Below are 13,375 nucleotides of genomic sequence, written 5' to 3' on the forward strand. Positions count from 1 at the left end.
TGCATGAAAGATAACTGCTAGATAGGATGCTGCAGTATCACTACAGCCTTCCAGCAAAGAAGCAACATTGGCTGCATTCTTAATGAAGCTGTTGAAAAATCATCCTGAAAGCAGCATGTGAGCAATTCTGCAATAGCTTGACATTATCCTGACAGTATAGATTTTTGTCATTGGCCACATAGCTTGATCCTTATGGGAGTAAGTAATTTATCATAGGTCTAATCTATGCTCCTGTCTTTAATTTGATCAAGCCAACTGGTGGCTCCTGTCATTTACTAAGTTCAAAGCATAATGCCATTCACAGCAGCTAAATATTTTAACATTTAGTAAGCTTTAATTACTATATGGTGGCAAGTAGATGACTAGTCCACCCTTTTCGTACAGAAAAAAAAGACATTTCTCAAAGAGCAGACCTGAAACTGGTCATAAAAGAAGGGAAGAGAAAGTATTCCAGCATCGGTCTCTCAACTCGATAATGCTTCGGGCTAAGATGGTTAATAAAGACCAATAAAGTCAGATGTTAGCTGCTTATATAGCAGACCTTTCAGAAACAAAGTTAGTTAATAAATCCTGTGAAGCCAGTTAGTGTCAGTATTAAACACTAGACTTAACATCAAGCAGCAAAACCCTGTTCATAAGACCAAAGTTGGAACGGAATTAAATGAGTACACCTCTTTATCTTGCACGTCACAGCAGTGTGTAAGAAATTACATCTGAATTGACCAGTTGCTATAGAATTTGTTCAATAAGCTATTTTGTTCCAAATTTGTCTTCCAGCAATTGCCACCTCCATTACCAAGCAAGACTCCTCCTCCGCCTCCTCCAAAGACTACTCGGAAGCAAACCTCTGTGGATTCTGGAATTGTCCAGTGAACAAGAGAGCGGATACCTCCAAAGACTGAGCTTGTAAAATTTATTTTCCCTAAAGATGTACACAGTGTTTTAACACCACTCAACATCAGAGCATCTAACATAGTGCAATAGTTCTCATTTTCAGAGCAAGATTGATAGCTCTACGTAAGGTCATAGATTATGAACCCAAACTGTATTCCAAAGCACAGGTGTATTGTTAAGTGACAACATATTATTGCAGCCATTTTTTAAAATGTAAAAAATCATTCCTGCTGGCTTCTGAAATTTTAATCTTAAAGCTATAGTTAAGAAGTTGCATTGGGACTAATAAGAGGAACAGTCCACTCTGTCATTGCACTGGCATTCACAAGCCTTTTTAAAATATTGGCCTAATGTAAGCAGTGTACCTTAGTCTCATAGGTTTGTACTCTTTGTCAAGGAAATAGGAAAACAGAAGTATTTGTGAAGAGTATTTATAATTGCTCTGGGCTACCATTAATGTTGGTCTCTCAGAGGCCGATAGCTTTTTGAAGTTCCACTGTAACAGAATAAGGACCAACCATTGGCAGAGCCTGATTTTGTGTGGATTTTAGTGTAGAATGTGTTTTAAGCTCCTGGAAAGTTGTTAATTTATGGAAAATATCATGTATGCAAATGAAGAAATCTTGAGCTTCCTAAAAAAAAAAAAATAGGAAAGGGGAGAGCTTTTGGGAACAAAAATTCAAACCTAACAGTTGTACTTGATTTACAGTTGTGCCATTATGTACAGCCATTTTGTATATATTATTGGACTTGCATATTGTTTCATTTCACTGTGCCTGCTTTTAAAGTAATGATGGTATTATGTACTTTCAAATGTGTTACAGCATTTTAAATGTCGGTAACCACTGAAAATGTATAAGTTGCTAACATGTGTGTTATTCCCAGTAACTGAACTCAGAAAATATTGGGCAATTATGAGGAAAACCAGAAAAAAACTAACTTTTTAAAACTTGTCAATGTACCTCTTTTTTATCATCAGCAACCTTTATAACCTTAACAATAGTTTTAATATTTCACTCTCTTCAGAAATAAAGAATTATTTTAAAATATTTTCTCTAAGTAAATAAGAAGTCTTCTTGTTAGTTTGAATCAACAGTTATTTAATTCATTATGGTAATCGGCTGTACAGTATTTTGGGCTCTCATCAACCACAGAATACTGATTTTGTAATTGTAAAATCACGAGTGTAATGGCTTGGATCCCAAAAAGCACTAGAAGGGGCTTGGCTGTGAAGTTGGCTCTGCTCATGGAAGGTGACCCCTTCTGATTTGGGGGTGACTCCCCCCTTCTGTCTAAAACCCCATGCCACAGCCCACCCTATTCATGAGCATCCCCAGAAGGGGTGTCAGATGCTTCAGAGGGAGAGAACTCTTGTTACATGGTGGCTGTATAAATGAAAGAAATAGCAGAAAACTAGGCAAGTGTCAAAACTCACAGCAAGCTAATGGAAGAAGCATACAAAAGTCAGTTAATGTATTACAATGCTTTCTTCAGTTAGATCCCTCTCATCATAAAGGCTAAGACTGGAATCCAAAGATCTGATGTGCCCAAGCGCTTTTGCATGGCCAATGGGATTTTTGAATTTTTCTACCCTTTGAACATCAGAGTCCCATGCCATATCCCAAGCTACTTTCAAAAGTTTTTAAAGAAAAGTTGCAGGTTTAAAGTTTTGGGTTGTTGGGGGTTTTTGTTGTTGTTGTTGTTGTTTTGTAAATTTGTATCCCACATACACCCAATGCCAGGGGCTGCTTACATAACTTAAAAACTAAACAACAGTATATCACAACACAAAACAAACAATAACAAAAGACAATTGCAGCAGATAAAACCAACTACAAAAAACAAACAAACAGGATTAGCTGTTAAATTTACAGCAGGACCAGTATCACTGAAAAGACACATTTTCTTTCTCGTTCAATGAGAGGAGACATCGCAGAATCAACAGGGAGTTTTCTTCTCTTTTCAAAAAGAACTGGGCAAATTCTCGGAGAATTATCTGTACCTAGTTATTACCCATGATAAGTAAACAGAACCACCATGTTAAGAGACTATGCTTCTGAGCAGTCAGTGCTAGAGCACACAATAAAGGTTGAGCATCATCTTTATGTCCTATTTGTCCACTTCAGCACAGGCGCCTGCTGGAGACAGAATGCAAACTTTCCAAAGTGAAACCTCAGCAACTTGTAATACTTGCCTTCAGTGTGAGGCAAGAACTATAGTTCTCCTGATCTCTTAATTCCAGGAGTGCTCCAAGCATCAGGGGAAAGAGGAGGCATTACTTCCCTGTTGCTATATCCACCACTGACAGAAAAGTCACAAGCAAAGTTAGTACCCTCGATAGGAGGAATTTTTTTCTGAGTGTTTTCCAACATTATTTTTAAGTGTAGTTGTGCAGTTGATCTGCTCCAGCAAGGCAACTTTGTGGTTCTTATTTTGTTGTGGCTAAAACAAAAACAACAGTTCTTTCCTGATCCCACGTATTCCTTGGGGGGGGGGGATTAATACTAGATCACTTTTGCTTTTGTTTTTTTCACTGGCAGCAGTGACATTCAGTCCAACCCCATGGATATGGAATTCTACAAGCAAAGCATTCTTCCCTTCCCAACTGGATTCTGCCACACTATAAATTATGCCACATACACAAAAGAGAGAACTTGCCTCAGAAGTATAAAAAGGAGACAGAATACTAAAGGTGTCCCCCCCCCCCACATTCTAATCTTCAACTTTCAGTCCTAATACGCTGCATTTTATCTGCAAGGTCCAGTCGCCCTGACATTTCAATTTCCTTTCTTTCCAATTTTGTATTTTGTGTATGGATTTAAACTAAGTTTTGGACTTACAATCGCCATTTCTCATGTGACACCTGAGAGTGGGGCTTTAGGGATAAATAGCCTTTTCATAAATGGTAGCTACAATAATAGGGGAGCTATTCTAGTTGAGATAGCATTGATGGCAAGTATTAACTTTCCCCCAGTTTTTCAAAAAAGCTTGGTGGAATGAAAACCTCAGTACATAGACTCAAATAATTATGGTTAATGAGGTTTGCCCATGAAGAAGAGAAATAACTGAATCACATTTTGTATTAATTCAAACTTTCCTCCCCTAACACACAAGTCTTACAGCACCCAGCATATGTAATTGATGGATAATGTAACTTTTAGACTGACTTGACATAAGCCATGGCTTTCACTAGGCCCAATGTGACCATGGATACACACATACACACACACCAGTATTGATGCTCAAGTCACCTTTGAAAAGAATTGCTCACACTATGAATGATTGCATTTGGCTCAAATGCATAATTTTTAAGTGGATTAATACCGGATCCAGGTCCAACATAAATTTGGCTTTCTTAGGTAGTGATAACAGTTTTCTAGGCTGCTCTGGTGATAAGTGAATTTCAAATAATTTGTCATGGAAATTGGCAAATTGATGTGAGCTATCCTAAGGTACTATCAGCATTAACAACTAAGTAACAAGATGTATAACAGCATCACATAGTATAATTTCATTGTCGTCAATGATATGTTACTGGGCTCTTTTGGAAGGAGGGGCGGAATAAAAATCTGATAGCAACAAGGTCCTTGAGCAAAGATGCTGGAGTTGCAATTCATTCTTCTAACAAACAGACTTTCCAGATTTGTCTTTCTGGTTTCAATGTGAATTAGTTCACAGCAAGAATCCTGAAACTGTGGAAGAGTAACCTGCAATGGTTTCTATCCCATGTTACTCAGATTCCAACCCCATGATAAGGCTGCTTTTCTTGAAGGATAGGGCTATCAATGGCTACTTGTCATTATGACTTAATGCCAACTTCAGGAACAGGAGCAGTGTGTCCCTGAATACCAGTTGCTGGGAACTGGCTATTGCTCATGTCCTGCTTTTGGACTCCCTACAGGCATCAAATCAACTATGCCAAGTAACAGGATGCTGAGCTAGATATGCCTCTGGTCTTATCCTAAAGAGCTGCTCTTATGTTTTGGTTCCTTCAGTGATTTCCCCCCAAATATGAGCAAACTAGAAACAGAACCTGGTTAGCGTTGTGATGGCCTAATGATTCATCACCTTGTGCAGACCCAGTTTTATATTTACTAGTAGCATCAGTGTTATGTAATGCACTCTTGAATTCCCTTGACTTGTGTCTCCTGTGTTATGTTAATGGGATTGCTTTACTGTGTATTTTAATTATGGATATTTATATTTAAATGTATGTGTAATCAGTTTTTATGCTTTGTAAACCACCTGGAAGCTTATTTTGGCATTAAACAGTATATCTGTTAATATTATTACCATTATTAAGTATAGGTGGCATTCAACTAAGATTTCACTTACCAGTGTAGCAGCTTACTGAAAGTAATGAATATAACTAAATTACATGCTTTCATTTCAGTGGATCTCCTCTGAATTAAAAGTACCATTGTACCTACCTGAAAGGTAGATTTGCTTGTCCAGTGTAGCATCACTGGGTTGGGCTTACTTGTGCCTCTAGTGGACGAAGGCAGGAGTAGGATTTTCAGGAAATAAGCTGGCCCCTCCTCAATTTTCCGCTCCTCTTCTTCATCTTGGCTTAGTTTCTATTCTTGACTCTCTCAATTTTTTTTATTCCCTTGTTATTCTTATCTTCTGTCTCTAAAAAACAAAAACAAAAAAGATTTTGGATATTTCTTCTTTCCCTTCCCTACTGTCTGGCTTCAGAGAGGGAGACGTGAGTGGCTACCATTTTTCCAATTTAACCTCTTGATTGCTGCAGCAGTGGATATTTTTTAGCAGTGATCCACAGCAGGCTGGGACACCGGAAGCTCCTCACAGACCAACTGAAGCAGTGGTGGTGATCACCCTCCACCCTGGCACTTAGACCTTTGCAGCTCTACCGTTTTGTAATCCTACATTTACTTTTGTGGAGGCTCAGTTTTGGCTTTAGGTGTCAGGGACTGGTTGGACACGGGAATGGTAGGAGGAAGTAGCTGGGGCACCGCCCAAGGGAAGAAGTCTCAGAGCCCAGGGACTGGAGGTGGGACAATGATGAGTGGTCAGAGAGAGATGAGGAAGACTGGGAGGAGGTGGTGTCAGAAGCTGAAGAGGTAACAGGGCTTGGTGACCAGGGAGAGTCTGTGGCAGAAGTGCTGAAACAAGTCTACAACAATCCTAATGACAGAAGCAAGCCAGCAGTAAATCACACAGAGAAAGCTTGAGTTAACTCTTTATTAGCAAAACAGGATCCACACAGGAGTGTCAGGTCTAATGAGTACAGCAACTCAGGTCTTGGCCCCCATGAAGCAGTTGCCAAGACTAAAGATCCCTACCTCCCCACAGCTGGCTGTAGCCTCCTCTCCAGGGTTTCCCCCCAAGCAATCAGAGACTGCACCTGCATGTGTCTGCTCTTCCCACTTTATGCCTCTCTTGGTTCTGGGAGACCAGCAGAAGGGGATCTTGCAACAACAGGAGGGGGAAACACCCATGCCTCTTCACAAGCCTGACCAATCTCTGCCTCCCTCCTCTCCTGCTTCTGTCTCTGATTCTGGACTTCTAAGAGGTGTGGGCTGATCTCCCCCCCACTCATCCAACTGCAATATTTTGGAATTCCCACCAAGACCTAGTCAGGCCCAAGGCTCATGAGCAGGCCAGGCCAGATCTTTGGACCCACTGCTTCCTCACAGTGGTTGCATGTGGCATCCCTTTATCCCTCCTAAGTCTCTGCCCTCCCTTCTAGGGTGAGATGCCCTTCTTGGGCACACATCAGGCCATGATGAGCAATGTTGAGACTCAGGAACCCCTTAAGGACTTATGTAATACTAAGCATCTTCAGAGGCCTACTGCTAATGCAGTGCAGGTGCAGTCTTGGAAGAGGACATAGGCCTATCACTGTAGAGACAAGGTAAGACCATCTGACCTTTCTCCCCCTGCTGCTTCCCAGCTGCTGCCTGCTCAGCCCAGTGATCTAGAGGAGGCTAGCCCAGCTCATGTTGTAGCACAGGCCTTTAGATCCCCTCCATCCTCTGGGCAAGATGAGTTCTTGTGTTTTGAGGATCATCCCTTTTGTCCTTCTACAACTCACCCAAGGAACAGGGATCTCCCTCCCCTTCCCCCAGCTCAGTTCTTCCAATTATCTAAGTATATTTTATGGTAAATTAAAGAAACATTAATAGGATCCTTATCAAGGCAGGTGAGCATCATTACTCCAAAGCAGCAGCAGCCCTCACAGCCCTCATCTACTTCCACAAGCAGAGCTGCTAAATCTGCAAAAATTCAGAATCACAGCCAGCACCAAGCATTATCTGGAGAATCTACAGCTCCATCTTCACCTAGCACCTTTCCCATCCATCACTATGGGAATGACTCCACACTCAAACCTCCCAATCCTCGGGGCTTGACTTGTTTGCCTTGGCAGAGCAAGATGATGATGAATGGAGTGAGGGATCAGTAATCAAAGAACCCCCACTGGACAGGATGTTCCAAGACACTCTCTATGTCATAGCTATGCTGCACCCTAGCTACTCTGGGATTGGCTCCCAAGTCAACAGAGCAAACTGCTGACACTATTTCTTCAGCAAACCCCCAGCCAACTCCTAGATTTGTTCCCACTCCTGCAGTTATCAAGAAAGTTACTAAAGCAGAGTGAAACACTGCTATGCCGTTTAGAAAGTCTGTACAGCTTGCCAATAAACATTACATGATGGATACAGAATTCATGGACCTCCTGAAGTTCCCATTAGCGGACAAATCAGTCTACTCACTTTCCTCAAAGGATCTTTTACCAAAGGATGGAGAAGCACAGTTAAAGATACCACACTGATAGGAGCCTGGATTTCACCTTCAGGCGTGTTCACAAAGCAGCAGCCCTCTCTCATCATCTGAAGTGTCAATGTTTGCTAGAGCATTCTATGCCTGGATGAAATATCTCCTTACAAAACCAGAACAGAATCCTCCACGCACTTGCCAAACCTTACTTAAGCAGCATCCTTTATAGCTGATGCCACCATGTATGCTTCTCAGTTTGCAGCATGTTCCATATGAATTAAAACCTTATGAATGGAAAAAGTGGGAAGCTGACACTGCATCAAAAACAAATTTTTCCACAGCGTCACTCCAAGGCTCAAATCTCTTTGGAGAAGAGGCACTCAAAGATATCCTCCTAGAATCTAAAGACAAACAGAAAGTGCTTGTCAACCAATTGAGAGGAATGCTGCTACTTCAAGTGCTGCACTCCATACCAGATGAACCGGTCCTTTCGTTCCTACAGATAGGAAGGTGGACCAAGAGATTGCAAACCTAAACAAGGTTGAAATAAACTGAGTTTCTCCCTCAAGGGGCAGCAGGGAAACAAATTCAATTCCTCCAACCTGCCCTGCCCGCATAGAACTCTAGAAATTCCTAGCAACGCCACCAGCAGTTGGATGGAGGAACCTCTGCAAGCATTCGTAGAGATTTGGTCATACTCTACGAAGACCAATGGCTTCGGATTAGCATCTCCCACAGGTATTGCATAGGTTTCATAAGTCATCCTAAACCTCAGTTCATCCCACCATCCCTGTCTGCTTCACCTCCCAACATCACTGTAACATCACTGGGACCACACCTTTCTTGGTGTGCAACACTGATTCCACTTCTGTTTGCCCCACTGGCTATGTGGTCTTTACTTGTTTTTGGAAATAGGTTAACACTATTTTGAGTTCCAGACTGTTCAAGCTCAGCAAATATGCAAAACTGAGGAGGGGGCAGCCCGTTTCCTGAAATACCTATTCCTGCTTTCGTCCACTAGACGTACAAGTAAGCCCAACCCAGTGATGCTGCACTGGACAAGCAAATCTACCTTTCAGGCAGGTACAATGGTACTTTTAACTCAGAGGAGACCCACTGAAATTAAAGCATGTAATTTAGTTATATTCACTACTTTCAGTAAGCTTACTCTGAGTAAAACTTAGCCAAATACAACCCTTTATTGATAATAATAAATGACATGCATTATTTGCTAAGTGGAATGTGTCCACTTGAAAAGGACACTTCTGTCTCTTAATTAACTGATATCCATTCACTGCTGCAGTCATACATAAGCACAGTATGCTATTTGAAGTTGCCTAAACAACAGAACTCCCTGCTACATCTGAAATCTCACCAGATTGCCCATTCTTTGATTTTCCTTTTCTGGTGATAACAGCAGAGTATTTCACCAGTAAATGTATAAAAGGTTTGCAAGATATTTGTCTTCCCTGTATCGGGTATGTGAAGTTCTTCCAGCTTCCAAGGGAATAAGCAGAAAAATGAAATGGCAAGGGCTACAGTATTGGAATCAACAGTCCTGATCAGTATTCTGAAGGAAACTGAGTGTAATCTCAAATGCTGAGTATAATTTTAGAATCTGCCTCTTCCTGGTTGAGAGGAGCAACATTACTAGTGTCAGAAAGACTTGACATTGGAAATAACTAGTTAATAATATGCTCTCCACATGTGCTGGTCAGAAGTTTGTTGCAGCTATCTTTTGATATAACCTCTGCAATAAACATGAATAGATCACTTTTGGTTTCATCAATTTTAGAGGTGATGTCAATAGAATGCCAGCAGTTGATCTATGTTTCACACCTGTGCCTCCTCTTTCACACAGTTATTTGCAGGCTGTCTTTGTGGTCCATGCACTGTACAGCACCTGGTTTGTTTGAAAGTCAAAGCCTGATTTGATATATGTGGTTAAAAAACAACAGCCACCAAGTCAGACCAGAAAGGTCTGAGAAACACCAGTGCTGAGCATATTCATGAAGTCAAATCACCAATTACCAGTGCATCAACACTGGGATGGTTATTAGATGTTTCTGCAAAAACTGCTGCTTTGTTCCATACCTGATTTCTCCAACAGCTTGGCTGCCATGTCTGAATAAATATTTGCAATCTGAGTGTGTCCAGCAAGTGATGGACAGTTTTCACTTCAGAATTCTCACAGTACTCTCTTCTGTTTGGACACAGCACTCTTTCCAAACTGCAGCAAATAGTTATTTGAGAATGTATCAGTAATTTCACTCAGTGTATAAGTCTTGCGTTGCCAAAGCTTCCTGAACTGTGCTCATTCAACATCCTGCACATCGTTGAATGTCTTTGCGGTGTTGCCACTCTGAAGAGCTCTCTCTTCTTCAGTGTCTTCTAGAAAAGGTTTGTGCAGCTCTTCAAATAAAGGCATTACCCTCTTCACGCCAGTGAGACAATTTTGTGCCATGAGTCCATTCTGCTTGTGGTGACTGGCATAATCCACAAAGGTTGGACCAGGATGTTCAGAGATCGTCCTAGATATTTCAATCACAGGACTCAACATGTTGGCACTTAGTTCTTTTAATTAAGCTATGTATATTTTACTAGGATTGGACAACTTGGAAACAGACCTTTCATGCTATCTATAGAAATAGAGCAATGCCACATAATGTGCTATCATTATGTTCCTTTTTCTGAAAGTTTGGCCTTGGAGTTGCACACCTGTATAACTTTGTAAGACCACTTGAGAGAATAACCTGCACCAACTGCAAATGAATTGCTATCTAATGGCAGTTTTGTGAGACTTTGGTGTCTCTGAACTCTCTCACAATGTTTATCACTCAGTAGTTAAGGTTGAATGTTGATGCTTTTGTCAGTAGAACTTTTTTACATCTATTACAATACACTGAAGTTGGATTTGTCCATTTGCAGTAGAGTCCAATGATCGGATAGCATCTACAAGGCTTGGTGATGTTGGTAGCCCATACTGTCCCTGATATTGTGTCATGTCAGTACTGCCAATGATATCCTTGCATGATTTATTTCAGAATGCTGAATGGGATGCTACATTTCCTTCAATTTCTAGACCAGGAAACAGCAAAGTACCAAACTTTGGAGCTGCAGTATATGCTGAGAAACATATGTATAACCAGCACCATCAGTCAGATCACACTTTTCCTATATTGCTGGAAGTTTTCTGTTCTCTTACTCTGACAAATCCTACGCTTTGTCCACACAAAATCGGGATGCTATTATCCCTGCATGGTGGTTCTATGATCAAAAACCTTGGCTTTTTTTCTGCAGGTGACATGTTGATTTGAGAATAATGTTCATTAGCAGAGCTTGTTTAATTGCAAACCTGACAGGGTAAGCAATTAATAAAATTAATAAACAAATGATTGGAAACCAAGCAGTTCAAAATGAATAGTACATAACCTACAATTAGTATGTAATAAATGTTAATACAAAAGCTATTCAAAATTAGAATCGGACCTATGTTGATATGTTGCCAGGAAGCAAAATTACATTTCAGGCAAATGATTTGCTGTTCACAGATTAACCTCCATCCTCAATATGCATGAGGTAGTCACATACATCACTTTCCCCAAGACCCATACAAAGTGACAATTAGAAGTGCAAAAGAGTCTGTTTTATGCATGAAGTTATATTTAATTAGATTAATGTTTTGGGAAAAGTGCTGCTAGTGGTCATCTTGTACCCATTGAGCATGAATGTTAATTGGCAAGCAGTATGCAATGTAAAGCAACCATTGGGGGAAACTGCCAAAGAAGGGCAAAAGTGAGTTGGCCCTGTACACCATTTTGATCAGCATGACAAACACTATGTGCTTTGTGATGCTTCTGGCCCAAGTGAATGGTCTTCACCTTAATAGGCCCAGATGTTGATGAGTGAAGCCACATATGGCCTTCTAATTGATGCCCTGGGAGCAGACCAGGTTCCCCTTCAAATCTGGGTGAAATTAAAGAATGAGAGTAAAGCACCCAATCTAAGAGAATTACTGGACTGGGAATTGCTGGCCAACCTGGCCAGAACTGGATTAAGCTTACAGCTGCATTGCCTGAGAAACAGGACAGAGCAGAAATTGATGCTGCTGCTTCAGCAGTGGCTGGCTGGTTGCCAAGCACATTTTGGACAGCATGGTGAGGCGTTTGGCCAAATCTCTCCCCACCCCAGCCTTCTGGGTTCATGATTTGCCTTTGCTAATCCAGCTTCTGGCTAATAGAAAGAGTTAGCCAGTCTGCTCTGTAGCATACAGCTGTGCCACACTGGAACCAGCTCCAAGCTCTACTGGGTCTGTAGAGTGGATATCAAAGCCTGGTTGTTACAGGAGAGAAAGGGGCTTGTTGAAGCACTGAAGTTAGCTGGAGGGTATTTGACACACGCCTTTTTCAGCTAAATAAGTTTATCTGACTCCCTTGGTTCACCATCTTTTGGTTAATGAATATATTTGTTCTGTCAGCAGGGCTCCCACCCTGGGTATTACTCTGGTTTCAAAGCAATTCTTCTTCTTGATGACTATTTTCAGTTATGTACTGAGCGCTGTAATCACAATTTAATTTAAGTTTTCCATTCCCGTCATTTTGGCAAACAATGACAGATCATGCTAGCAGTGGTGTAGAACTTAGCAAAACTGAGCAACCAGATCTGTTCTAACTTAAAAACACTTAGACAAAACCACAGGACTGAAAAACAATGAGTGGAAATTAATGGACAACCAAAACCATTCTCAGGCACTTTTGCATGCATTGCTGCATTTAATCAAACCTTGCAAAATATAGAAGTGTAGCCATTTTGTAATGTTTCTGTGTTCTGGGTTCAGAATGCATTTCTAAAGTAGCTTAATACAGAATTTTCAGTAGTTTGACATTATGAGCACCTCAAATGAAAGTATTAGGAAAAAGTCACTGCAGATTATTTATGATCAGCTAATGCTGAGTATTTATTTTTCTATTAATGTTAACAGTATATTATCGTATTTTTCGCCCCATAGGACGCACTCCCCCCCCAAAAAAATGAAGGGGAAATGTGTGTGCGTCCTATGGGGCGAATGCAGGCTTTCGCTGAAGCCTGGAGAGTGAGAGGGGTCGGTGCGCACCGACCCCTCTCGCTCTCCAGGCTTCGCGCAGATCTCCCCAAGCCATGGGAGCCTGCGGCTTGCGGAGAGTTGCCTGCATGCCGAAGGCTGGGTGCGCTGAGTTCAGTGCACCCAGGCTTCACGCAGCTCTCCGCAAGGAGCAGGCGCCCGGCGCCGGGCTCCCGAGGCTTGAGGAGAGTTGCCTGTTCTGGGGGCTGGGGTTGGGGGAAGCTCGGGCTTCCCCCGCCCCAGCCCCGCACCTGGGGGGGGGAAATAAAATTTTTTCCCTTTATTTCCTCCCCAAAAAACTAGGTGCGCCTTATGGGACGATGCGTCCTATAGGGCGAAAAATACGGTAATTATTTTTCTAAGAGTGCTAAATTTTAACAGTTTTCAGTTATAAAACCTTTTTTTAAAAAACAGCCTGGCATCCACAATTCTAAACATCTTGGCAGTCTACCTGCATTCTAAGGTAAGAAAAAACAGACTGGTGACACCTGCACTGCATCTTGTTTTATGACATTGCAATTCTTTTGGTATGACATATGGCTTTGACAATAAATTTGCTGTGACATTCTTCACATTTTGCTGGGGCAATTGGTCTTAGGATCATGCTGAACACTCAAGTTCCATTATACCCTCACATTT

At 41.4% G+C, this 13,375-nt stretch overlaps 1 protein-coding gene across 4 annotated transcripts in view; it reads left to right on the forward strand.

Annotated features, from left to right (window-relative positions):
* DOCK1 (dedicator of cytokinesis 1) overlaps positions 1-1,943 on the forward strand; it is a 359,595-nt gene extending 357,652 nt beyond the window's left edge. For all 4 annotated transcript variants that reach the window (XM_077930360.1, XM_028729952.2, XM_077930362.1 and 1 more), the window contains one exon: positions 778-1,943. In XM_077930360.1, coding sequence (XP_077786486.1) covers positions 778-873 — 96 coding nt within the window. In that variant the 3' untranslated portion in view covers positions 874-1,943. The remainder of the gene's footprint in view (positions 1-777) is intronic.
* Positions 1,944-13,375: the final 11,432 nt, after the last annotated feature.

The sequence above is a fragment of the Podarcis muralis genome, chromosome 6 (genome assembly GCF_964188315.1).
Source record: "Podarcis muralis chromosome 6, rPodMur119.hap1.1, whole genome shotgun sequence".
NCBI lineage: Eukaryota > Metazoa > Chordata > Lepidosauria > Squamata > Lacertidae > Podarcis > Podarcis muralis.